The 13,202-nt window shown below is 37.4% G+C and overlaps 1 protein-coding gene across 2 annotated transcripts in view; it reads left to right on the top strand.

Moving 5' to 3' along the window:
• The window catches only part of ADGRA1 (adhesion G protein-coupled receptor A1), a 259,550-nt gene extending 247,678 nt beyond the window's left edge, over nucleotides 1-11,872 (top strand). For both annotated transcript variants that reach the window (XM_038141334.1, XM_038141335.1), the window contains 2 exons: nucleotides 4,060-4,155; nucleotides 7,307-11,872. In XM_038141334.1, the coding sequence (XP_037997262.1) occupies nucleotides 4,060-4,155; nucleotides 7,307-8,528 (1,318 nt within the window). In that variant the 3' untranslated portion in view covers nucleotides 8,529-11,872. The remainder of the gene's footprint in view (nucleotides 1-4,059; nucleotides 4,156-7,306) is intronic.
• The last annotated feature ends 1,330 nt before the right edge of the window (nucleotides 11,873-13,202 follow it).

Below are 13,202 nucleotides of genomic sequence, written 5' to 3'. Positions count from 1 at the left end.
CAATTTGAAAATATTATATAAGTTAACTGCTTGTCAAGGCAAAATTATAGCTGGAAAAAAAAATTTCATTTTCTCCCTGGGGTTTCCTAGTCTTTAAAGATTTGCATACATGGCTATCATGACTACAGCCAATCTGTCTGTCTTGTGTGCCTTCACCATAGCAGTCACATTGCTCTTCTTACTGCTGCATACAGGGCTCCAGTACTGGTAGGCTGAGTCTCGCTTGTTTGTGTTCTTGAATGGTAGGAAGAGTAACACAAGCAGATGAAATTGACTCTGGGTTACTGCATGTTCTCTTTTGAAGAGGAGACACCCCGCTGGTGTAATGAGAAAAATTAGAAAATCAATTCAGACGTAGGAAAGGTAATTGGAAGACAAAAGCTGTCGACTGAACCAAAGGACATAGACCTTTAAAGCTTTAAAATTCTAAGATAGTCATAACAGGAAATAGTAAATAAAAGGTAGGCAAACAGTATAGAAAAAAGATTGATTTTTTTAAAATAGGAAAATATTCTTGGGGTGGGGGCAAAGATGGTTGAAAAGCATGTATTTGCTCAGTCTACAAGGTTCACGCTTCTGGTACAGCTTTATTACTCCTTTATTCTGTGAACAAGCATCACAGGACAGGAGCATCGCCCCTTACTTTTCCTCTTGTGTGGCTGAAAGACACCAAAAGTTGGCTGCAGCAGCATAAGAAGCAGAACAGCATCTCTCCAGTTACAACCCTTACACTTGGACTGCTTTAACTGGGCTAGAAAACCTGTTCTCTGAACAAGCCCAGGTGGTGCTATTCCAAATATCAGTGAATATTGGTATTGGGGCTGTGCAGGGAAGAGCACACACAGGCTCCTGCTCTCCTGCACAAGTCAGGCATTGGCTTAGTGAGTACTGGGAAGGCACCACCCTGGCCAGGGGATCATTCAGATGACATTATATTCATCTTGCTCCTGCCTGAACTGAGAGAGGGGCAGTTGGGTTTCTTGGGCTTGGAGACAAAATCCTAGATGCCTTGGTTTGCCCAGTCCCTTCATATACAGTAGCAGAGAGGTGCCTTGAGTGTCAACATAGGATGGGAGTTAAGGAGTCTCATTTCCTGCATGACCTTGAACACCTAATCTCTCCTTGTTTCCTCATCTGTACAACAGGAACAATACTGTTTATTGACCACACAGGGGGCTGTAAGGGTAAATTAATTAATGTTAAAACCCCTTTGATTCTCTTAGATAAAAGGTTTTCTAGAAGTATGAAATTTAGCAATTTATTATCTACGTTTTTGTCACTTTTTATTTATGCCTTATCAATTCTACTGAAGCTTTTTCTTTAGAATTATTTGCTTTATCTCATGTGCATGAAGAAGAAATTGATAACAACTCATGATGGCATAAAAAGTAATGTTTGAAAAGTCTGGTCTAAATTTAATAATTTCAAGTGTACTTCCTCACAATTAACGTGTATATGAAACTTCTTGATCAATGTCTTTTCTTTGGTGACTTTGCAATATGGTCTTTTCTTTTTTATGCACTATTTTAGGTATCCACAAGCTTACACAAATGGACAAGAGCATGCACTTCTGCTCTTACAATTAATTTAACTTCTGTATCTTTGATTATATATTTTCTATCCAGTCTATTTTAATCCTATTCCTCTCTTGCTGACTTTTCTTCTATTCGACAGCTTTTATTTCACTTCACCCTTCAAGAATCCTGAGCCCACCACTGAAGAATCATTTGTATACACTGTCATTTCTATTTGCTATTTTCATTTTTTTCCCCTCCCAGTGAGACGGGGGGGATGTGTGTGCAATGTGATGTGCTGGGTATCAGTACAGTGCACCTCAGGTACACTGAAACATTTGACTTCCCTTTATGTCGTTTCTAGAATGTATTTTCTTGCTCTTAGCTGTAAGCCACAATAGGAATTTGGCTGGATTTTGCTACATTTTTGCAGCACTGTGTAGCTAAAGTGCTTCCAGAACATCTGTTGCTACTGTTGTGTTCAACAGCCTGCTGAAAGTGAGCTGTGAAGCAGATTATCTAACACCCAAATACTGGCTTGTCTGAAACTTTAGATAAGAATTGATTTATATGTATGTATCCAATCTGTAAAAAGTGGTGGCACTGCAAAAAATGAAATTATAGGTTGCATTTGAGGTAAATTTTGTGGTGTAATCACTTCAAATGAGTTCGAAGTGCAGTTTCCTGTACTTCCTTCTGTATTCCTATTTTTTCTGCTCCTTACTATTTCTTAGATAAATTAGGATTAGTTTTTCCATGCCTCATTTCTGTACCCTAGTAATTTCCTGAATTTCAAAAATGCCATTGAAAATGTCTTTGTTAAAAATAATAAAAAGCTATTAAGCTAGCTTATTCACCATGCTCAAGTCAAAAGATATTTACAATCATTAAACTGCAGTGAATGAATGGATTTTGTAGGAAGACAGCTTGTTCATTGGAATTTGTTAAGCTCTTCAGAATAAGCCAAGTTGAAGAAAAAATATATACTCAGTGACTTTGTATTTATAAAATCTGAAGGGCTTCCTGATGAGTGCAAAATATGATTTTCTCTGGTCTGTTTACAGTTTAGACCATTAGGACAAAGATTGACTGTAAATACTAACATGAAATTTTCTGAGGCCTGACCCATAATTCTGCTTTGGAAGGAGGTGGGAAAAGAGGTTAAGAAATTCTAACACTAATTCTGGGCTTGAATTAAATGCTGATTTAATTAATCTTACTGTTGCTCTTTTTCTGTAAAAATCCTACCTTGCAATGAGTGTGTCATTTCCTAATATTTATAATACCTTATAGTAAACCTAGTGGCTGGATTGTGGTCAGAATGTGCCCCACAGGTTACCAGGTTCCTCTTAGACCCGAGGGACACTGCAGCAGTGAGTGGGAAGTGTCTGCATCCCTGCACACTGTTTCCACACCAAAGTGGCTTGAAAAGAAACTCATTTTGTCTGGTGACTGAGGAGCATTGGTAAAGCCAGGAGATGAGTCAGGATTTCAGAGAACCAGCTGAACTCCTGGGTGCAGTGGAACATTTTCCCTTTGGCTCTGAGCATGGTCACTTCCAGCTGCAGGAATGGGGGCTGGTGCTCTCCACCTCAGAGACCACAGGGTGGAAGTGCTGTGCTCCAGGCATAATTCTGTGTTTTGGTAATATAAATGGAAAATGTGATGATGGTTCATTTTGCTGAATTTGGACATAGGCATGAAGGATGGCAAATTCAGTGAGATCCCCTGGGATTTCAAGGTAGCCTAATGATCCTGCTCTGTAATGACATCCACGTAGTTCAATGGCATTTAACCAGTTAGAGAGTGAAACTCTCTGCTCTCTGTCTCACAATACAAGTCTTTACAGAAAGACTAACACTTTTCAGATCTTACTGAAGCTTTGAAAGTGCTCATGTTTTAATGCATCTGCAAGGCTGGAAAGAATGAAGAAAAATTAGGTATATGCAAAATCCTTTCGATTTCTTCAGTTTTTTCCTGTGAAGAAATAAACCAAAACATTTTAGCAAGTGGACTGCCCCTTTTCTTTTTGGCTAACTGAGCTTCCTTTCTTTTGTCATGTGGAAGATAAGAAAAAGTTTCTGTCATTTCACTGAATTTCCCTGGTAGCATTTGTATGTTAAAGTGAATAAAGGTGCTTTGCCTGAATATTTTTAATTTATAATGCTTGCATATTTAATAACTATTAAATATAAATATCTAGGTGAGGGGAATAACTTTATTTAGGATTTAGGTTTTGTCATTAGACAATGTTTTGTTTTTCATATTGCTTCAATAGTAGCTACATTTACTGAGATTATAAATCAAGTGTTTGTTAAAACTAGCTCCATATAAATATTAAATATTAAGCTTTCTGCTCTTTGCTTCACAGAGTACAGTTCTTATTGTGATAGTACTTCATTCTTTGCTTTTCTGGTTTTAGGGACTTGTTAAATATTTCAGCAATATTTTATTCCCAAAATACTTTAAGAAGGTACAGTTATTTAGAAAGTATTTTCAACTACAGATCAGGTAAATTAAAATATCCGTTATTATCCCTCCACAGATTTTACCTAATTAGTGGTGGAGTTCCATTCATTATATGTGGGATTACAGCAGCAACCAATATCAATAATTATGGGATTGAAGGCAATGCACCATAGTAAGTATAAACCACTATCATAAAACTTTTAAGGAAAACAGATTCTGTTTCTTATCCAAATAAATGTACCTGACTTCATAAAGGGTAAAAGGGTATAGGCATGCAATTTGGGATGATATCTGTTACAAAATTTTATTAAATATTAGCTGTGAAAGAACAATGTCTTAATCTGGAGCTTGCTGCTTCACCTCCAGCAATTTGACTCCATTACTAGCAATACAATCACCTTTCATTTACAGAATTACTCTTCATTTACATCTGAATAAGTGAAATATATTAAAATACCTAATGAATATCATATCTAATGCAGCTATTATTTATTTAAATATTTTCATTTCATTATCTACCTTGATTTGATATCCTTCTGGCAACTTAAAGCAATTTAAAAATAATTATGTAAGAAAAGGACAAGTAAAAATCCCTTCCCCATTTCCTTCACTCCCATTCCTCCATTAAAACCCAATTATTTTGGATTTTCACCACCTGGAAATGTTGCAGTCACAATGTCTGGCAATCCTGTCATAATCCTTTCATGTCCTTGTGTGTAGGGAGGGGTTCAGTAGACCTCCACAAGCTCACCAGGCATCACATTGTTATTAATTCCTAATTCTTGGCATGAAGCATGAGGTATCCATAAGTACATTCAATCTTTCCATAAAAGCATAGCAGAAAGTGAATTAGACTGCAAAGTTAAATACAGTGTGTAACAGATCAGCATGGCAGTGACTGGCACACTAATGGATATTTTAGTACTCTGGCAGCACCAATACTCCAGAGGACATCACTCTTAGTTACTGCTTTGAGCATCTATTGTAACACATTTGAAACTGGTTATGTTCTGGGCATGAGAAGTGGCAACCAAGGAGAACGGTTCATAAGTGAGCATCTGGCTCCTTAAAGACATTTTTATATGTAATTGAAATTTAAATTCCAATAAGAAATCAGGGCATACCATGGCTAACTGAATGCTCTACCTAGGGCCCAACACATATTTATATATTTATTCAAATTTATCCAATTAAACAGCCAGTTTATAATCAACAGTGTATTATAAAGCTCTATTATTTATTTTAATAAATATGAGACATTTTTCATTTTGGTGCAGTTACTGGGGTTATACTTCTTTCATCATGTTAATGTAGCAAATCAATACCTGGTGCTACAGTGTGCACAGAAAACAAGGGACAGATGAGGAATGGTTATAAGATTGAGTAAAAAGCTTCTAATTCAATGGCAGCATAGTGAGTTATATGCCTTATTCATTTTTATGGTATTAGTAAAGTAAATGTAGATGCACAAACTTGAACTTTTTTTACTAAATAGATTTTGTAAGTGATCCACAGTGAGATTCTACTTGAAATAGCAGCATCCCATGAGACTGTTCCACTTGGGAGCATTCCACTCTACACTTTGCATCAAATACACAGGGTTCAAATGTATTTCAAGTATTCACCTAGCTTTGTCTTCTCTGCTTACCCAATTAAATGTAGGTGGTTATTTACCTGTGTTTTCACAAATATCTTTCAGGGGCTTTTTTCTTGTGCCTGTCTAACAGTAAATTGTATACTCTTTGGAGTGTTTCTAAGTTCATTAGTACACGTATGTATGTTTCTGTTTAAGATTCAGATTTTAAAAATTCAAAGTCATTATTCTGCAGTTTCTTGCTGTAAAGTCCAGTGGGACTGTCTCTATTTAGCTGAGAAGTTCTCAGCCTGGGAGAAAAAAGTCATTCTGTCCTTTTTATAGTAACTTGTAGATAATTCCTGGCTCGACAAGAATCTGATATCAGAAGTTTCCTCACTGGAACTGGAGGAACTGCAACTAATCACACATGCCTAAATGAATATGAAGTGTCACACAGTGTCACTTCTAGAGCTGGAATCATCATGACAGATCACCTGGTCTGTCTTTCTGACCCACTGGGAAATTAGCTATATCCAAACCATTCCTGACAGTTATTTATCTGAGGTACTTTAAATGCTCCCATAATGGATAGACCACATTTCATTCCAACAGCGTATTATCCTAATTGTCCTAACAGCTGGAAACTTTTTTAAAAATCTAATTTAGATCTTTCTTGCTGCAGTTTAAACCCATTACTTTGTGTCCAAGTCCAAGAGATAAAGTAACTTATTCCTCTTTCCAGAAATCCATGCAATATTTAGGATATAAGAACTTAGTAGCAGCTGTACTAGGCTATACTGCCTGCTCAGATCTCTGTCTGTAACCTTGGCTAAAAGCAGATCATAGAGAAGAGTCAAAACAAGGCAAATATTCCTTCTCCCTCTAACCCATGTTCTGCCAGTTTCCATCTAGGATTTCATTAGTGTTTTCTTCTCCCATGTTTGTTTGATCAGATCATTCGTACTTAAGACAGTCCTCTCAGACTCATGCTGGCCTGTGAGCTGCTTTAAGCTGCCCTAGAACAGTTATGGTTATATTATTTAAAGACTAGCAAACCATGATCATGCTACAATGATACAGTGCTACTAACAATTCGCAAAGAGATCAGTTTCCCTAATTTTTCTGAGAACATTCAAATTGACATGGGTGAACTCCAAGGAACGCTAGAAACAGTGCAGAATTCAGAAATGGCATATATCTTTGAGGTCTGCTCACTGCAAAAAGTGGTTACAGTTCAACTGGAAGTCTTTTCATCCTCTCTTGGTACTCAGACTGTTCTCTCACGAGAAGAAAATTCTGTAAGAGCAATCTTCAGGCTTAAGAATTTGTAGCCATGTTCATTGATACAAACCACTGAAATCTGTACATTCCTATTGCTCACATAGAATGTATAAACTATGCCTCATTTGCTTTTTAATCAAAGTATTAGTGCTGACATTTTTAATAGTACTAAAAAGGATTGACATAAATGGTCTTACACTTCACTGCAATTCTGGAGTCTAAACTGACCTACATTTCTTGGAAATTTTCAGTTTTAATAATCTGTAAATTATACCATATATTCTATTCTATTAAAAAATTAGAAAGTGATGCCTCAGCTTAATTAATATTAAAAACAGGCTCCCTCTCTCCACAAGCTGAACTTCTGAGATACTGTTGTGTATACTACGCTGACAACAATCAGTTGTCCATCACATCTAATGTGGGCTCTGAAATGTTCTTGACTCTCTCTTGTTATTGTTTTCAGTTGCTGGATGGCCTGGGAGCCCAGCCTTGGTGCTTTTTACGGGCCGGTGGCATTCATTGTGCTGGTGACCTGTGTTTACTTTCTCTGCACGTACGTGCAGCTGAAGCGCCATCCCGAACGCAAGTATGAGCTGAAGGAAAAGACAGAAGATCCGCAGAGAATGCCAAGCGCTGACATGGGCCATGGTCACATTACAGACCCTGTCTCCGTTCCCCAGGCAACCTGCCCCATGATTTCTTCTTCCTTATTGGAAAATGAGCATTCGTTTAAGGCTCAGCTTCGAGCCGCAGCATTCACTTTGTTCCTGTTTACTGCCACTTGGACTTTTGGAGCACTTGCAGTGTCTCAAGGGCATTTCTTGGATATGATATTTAGCTGTCTTTATGGAGCCTTCTGTGTGACCTTGGGGCTTTTCATCCTGATCCATCACTGTGCAAAGCGAGATGACGTGTGGCATTGCTGGTGGTCCTGTTGCCCATCCAAAAGAAACACCTACTCTGTGCAAGTTAATGTGCGCCCAAATGTCAACGTCAATGGTGACACCCAAGTTCACGCACCTTGTCTGCAGGAATCTCCGTGTCCCAACAAGTCAGCTGTGTTCAATCACCCAGCAGCGAGCCACTGCAAACTCACTAACCTGCAAGCAGTTCAGAACCATGTTAACTGCCTGTCGCCCGTGACACCGTGCTGTGCAAAAATGCACTGTGATCAGCTGCTTGATGATGATGCTCACATTCATGTCCACAACGAGGGAACCTTCAGACCCAACATGCACATTCACAGATGTCTGAAAAGCAGAACTAAGCCACGTTACTTCAGTCGGCACAGGTCTGCGGGGGAAAGGGAGTACGCCTACCACATCCCCTCGAGCATTGACGGCAGCATTCACAGCTCCCACACAGACAGTCCCCACAGCACACACGAGAGCCAGTCGGGTCACAGACGGGCCTGCTGCTCCAAGAGCGATCCATACCCTACCGTCAACCAGCCCGAAAGCAGCGACGCCAGTACTGTAATATACAGCTGTGGTAAAATGCCAGACAGTGACACTGTGCACCACCCAGCTCACTTTGAAATGCACCCACGGACACAGTCATTGCCATTTAATACAACAAATCACAATGGAATTCTCAAGGGAAACATGCATGAAGCCATGATATACAGCTCAGATAGTACAGGAAATATCAAAACTGGCCCTTGGAAAAATGAAACTACTGTGTAGTTCACGGGCCATCATAATGTGTTTTTTGCCCTAAACCATCCTCTTTGTTTTTATTCCAAAATAAATATGGTGATATATTTGCGTAGCTCATCAGTAAATTGTACAGCTTTTCATTTTCTTTGAAAGTGTCAAAGAAAGAGGGATAGTGACAGTTTAAAAGTGAAATTATTTTTAAAAGAAAGTTATAAAATTATTCTGAAAGATAGTGAGAAAATTAAGTCTAGAAAATTGAATAAGAGAGGCAATATCCTTTTGTTATACAGAATGACATTTCTTTAGAAACATCATTTTCATTCATTGTTTTCACTTTTTTTCTGTAGTAACTTCAGACACTTTTTATAAACATATCAGCATCTTAAACTTTTACTTATTTATTTTTGTAGAAAAATATTATTACTGTGCCATGGATTTTAATCAGAAGTGGCTATGGTAGAAATGATAAACAGGATTTTATAAAATTGCAGCTTTTTAGATATACAAAAGTGATACTGCCTCTAAAAACCTTCTGTAGCATATGGCCTGTAAAGTCATGTAATGTACAGTCTCTGTTCTGTCCTTTTTCTTGTTGGAGAGAAGTGCTAGGTAATGTCTCTGTTACATCTTTGGTGCTGTATTGGTTGTATTTTGCATGACATATGTCAGGATATACCATTTGCTGTTTTATAGTGTTACATGTGTTTAAAAAAAAGAACAAAAAAAAGTGTGGTACAAGGCTGTGACAAACCCTATTGATATTAATCTAGAGCATTATAAATCTACAGGAAAAAAAATCACTCTGCACTAGTTTAAGTGGCACAATCCTTTGTATAAGGTTATATGATAGCTTTGATAAGGGTCCACTCTAATGTCTTTACAGAGCATGCACTACTCATCGTATGTGGCACTGTGCAGTGTAATAGCAATTGTCTCAACAGATTTTCACTTCTTTGTAAAGTATGCCTTTTAAACAAACCTGTAAGCTGTTCCATGGTAACCTTTCCACATCTGTTAAGGTAGAGCCGTTTTATCATTAACTCTTTGAGGACTACAGTTATTTTCTTAAAGTAGCTTCTTCTAGTTCAGAGATACTGTGTATATGATATTGTCTATTAAGTTACATGATCAATGTAGTCCCGAGTCCTCAAGAAAAATGAAGTTCAGTAATTTTCTAAAAACACCTTCTTAGAACCCATCTATTAATTTCACCACTTGCTTTCTGAAAACCCATTTCCTCCCCTAGCAAATTTCAGATTGTCTTAATCCTTTAATGCAAATTTGACCTTCAGAGAAGTTCTTTATGTTCATGATTTCTGCTGAATTGTAGGGCATTCCAGGGTCAGTAGCATTCTCTATTAACAAGGCTCTTGGCAAGATTTTTTCATGTTTCCATTAACATCTGGACACAAAGCATCGACTCACAGTACAGAACTGCATCAGAATGATCCCTATATGAAATAAAACTGCTTTTTACAAATAGGAAGGGTGCAGAATAATAATAAATTTCAGAAAATGAATGGGAGCATAGAGCTGTGAGAAGAATGTCTACAGTGGAAAGTGAACACTGGATCCAGAAATGAGAGAAAAAGCACAATTCTGTACAGCCACACAAGAAAGTTTGCTGTGATGTCTTCACACAGACTTATGTAATTGCTTCAGAGAGAAAATAGAAAATTCCATTGAGAGACCATCAGTTTGCAATTCTCTGTGTATATGTGGCAGAAATCTTCACTATATTTAAGCTCCATATTTCTCTGGTTTTAGCAGTTTATTAGACTATACCTTCATTTTTTTTAATATGTAGGAATAAATTTCCTAATAGTGTACATAAAGATGACAATTATAATTGTTAGAATGTTATAAAAACATGTAAGTCAGATGAATGTGTTCTGCAGTGTTGCAGGTGGGAATTAGTACTCAAAGGGTTAATGCTCAGTATCTGAGTGCAAGAAATCTTGTTTTTCTGTATTTTTGTAAATTTGAAATATATTGTAAACTCCAGCAGTGCAATGTATCCATCTCAGATTGTGTATTTTTAAAAGGTGAGCAAGAAGAATGCACTAGGTGGTTGTCAAGTTTTAAGGCAATTCAACAATTTCATGACTGCTTCTTTAGCTAATACAAAAAAAAAAACACCAACAAAACACTGAGCTTTATGATGTATATGCTGTATATGCTTGAACTGTCTCTAAACTAAAATACAGTATTTTTCTTTGTTTGCATACTGAAATATTTTCTGTTTCATAATTTGTTTTCTTTTAATATTACTTTTACTCATTCCACATAGACAGTGACCCTAAATAAGCCTAGACATAATGTGAAATCCACTTCTCTGTGTCTCAGCACTCTGTATATGTATATTCTGTAACAGTAAAATTGTAGGAAGTCTGTAGACCATTATGCAAAATATCACACACACACACACACACACACACACACACAGAGTCTAGATGAAATACTCACTCTGAAAGAATCCACTCAGTAAGCTCCTTTATTCAGCTTGTGTTTTAATCACCTCTGTTATTTTGTCTGAGGCCAATTCCGTCTTCATAATGGCTTACAAAAAATTAAATAGGTGCTGCTTTCCACAGAATATCTTATGTGATAAAACTCTCTGGAATTCAAACGGAAAATATTAAAACACTTTTCTTATTGTGTGAAAAATTAATTTAGTGAATATTTCTGGGTTAATTTGGAAGAGATGTGTTATGCAATAATCTGCATATTATTTTTTCAGAAAATATACAGTATATCTACAGAGTAGGAGACATGATATTAAATAAATATAAAAATGTTTTGTAACATCAAATTTGACCAAAATGCTTTTTGTGCTTTTAACTTTTTTTTTTTTTTCCTTAAGATAAATGAGATAATTTCAATGCTTTGGAAGTCTGGTTTTGATTTATTGTGGGGTTTTGGTCAATTATAGTCAGTGAACCATTACTACTTTACCTGATTTTCTTCCCTATAAAAATAAAGTCAATGAAATAATCAGAGTATGAGATATATTGTCCTAGTAAATTCCTCACGGACGCACATAACATATTTTAAAATCAGTTTTAGTTTTGGTGATTGATTGATGATAATAAAATGGTTGAACAGATTTCACTGTTCACTTTCTGTCCGAGATCAAGCAAGAGGAATTTCTTCCAAAAAAAAAGATAATTTTTGGAGAATGATGCAGTCAACAGAAATCTGAATAGCTGCTACCAGAATAAAAATATGCTCTTGTGTAGTGTTGTTCTCTGCATATAGAAATTCCAGTTTTCATGACCGAATTTGAAGTCACATAGGCTGTTTATGAGAAAAATTCCTACCCAGCCTCATATAATGAATTTGGGTGTCAAAATAAAGCGTACAGTTTTGCACATTATGTCTGGTCATATGTGTTGTTCCCAGGAATCTGTTGATTGTGTCTGCGCTGATGGGACTGAGCAGTCACTGTCAGTGGCCATAGACAGCTGTTCTCCTTCACCACAGCTGCCTGCCAGCTGCCCCGTGAGCACCCTATCCACATGTTAGCCCATCACAGGAACTTCACTGGGCCTGTAAAGCATTCATCCTGTATGAACCAAAGCAAAGTCTGTGCTTAAAGCAAAGTCAGGGCCACCTTTGATGGACAACGCAGGCAATTGGGCAGCCTCCACTTGAGCACTAAGCAATGAATGCAGAAATATGTAATGGAAGTGGATTTAAGCAGTTTTAAGTCCTCCTCCCTCCATCTCTCTAAAGTGCCTACCTCGTAAGTCTACTGCCTACAGATAGCTACCAAATCCAAACAAACCCAGGCAAAATTAGGCAGCTGACCTAAAATTCCTGGTTAGCTGAAATGAGTGAAACAGCACAAGCTAGTTAACAATCAGAGAAGCCCAAACTGGAGAAAACCTCTTTGGATGCTCTCTTACAAAGATGCTTCAGGTTGGTTATGTGTGAAGACATGGAACTAAATCATGCCTGAAGATCTGGAATTGCTCTTGTGCAGGCACTATTAAGGCTTACAAAGTTGATTTCAACTCTACAAATTCAGAGGTAGCTTCCACTGTAAATCTGACATTTCACTATTTGGGAAAAAGAAAGTTGTCATCACAATCAGGCTAGTAACCTTTTTATCATAGGATATTCCTTGCATGGAAACAAGAAAAAGGAGACCACCTCTACTCCCACTGAGTTTTTGTTGCCTATGAAAAGAAATGTCAGGCTGATGAAGACGTTGGCAGCTCAGCAGCTTCCTTGCCAGATCATAAATTCAAGTTCCTGTAGCAGCATCCTCCAATTCAGAAAGAAGCTGTAGAACGCAGCTGGATCAATCAGAATTCATTGGCTGAGTTTAAAGGCTGGCTGGCTGACTTCAGCTGAGCAATTTCAGTAGTAACTTGGTGCTCTAGGCAGCTTTTACTTGCTTAGTTAACTCCACAAGGAAAGGAGCTTTTGGGTTGGCTTTTTGGGTTTTTGTTTGGTTTGTTTTTTTCTTTTGCTGTGCCCAGTTAACTATTTTCTAATTGGCAATTGAATAGCTAAGAAGAAAACTTACTCTGCAAATTACCTTAACTATAAGCCGTGGATTTTTGGTCCCTTTTAGGGGACCAAAGTCTGTGAAGGTGCAAGTGAGTCCCTATTCCCTTACCTAACCAGTCTGTTACCTGAGTTTTTTAGGGAACCAAACAAGCAAGTATCAGTGAATTCAGGTCAATATAAGAG

This window comes from Motacilla alba, chromosome 6 (genome assembly GCF_015832195.1).
Source record: "Motacilla alba alba isolate MOTALB_02 chromosome 6, Motacilla_alba_V1.0_pri, whole genome shotgun sequence".
Lineage (NCBI taxonomy): Eukaryota > Metazoa > Chordata > Aves > Passeriformes > Motacillidae > Motacilla > Motacilla alba.
The sequence above is the reverse complement of the archived record's forward strand: the minus strand, read 5'-3'. Positions and strand labels throughout refer to the sequence as shown.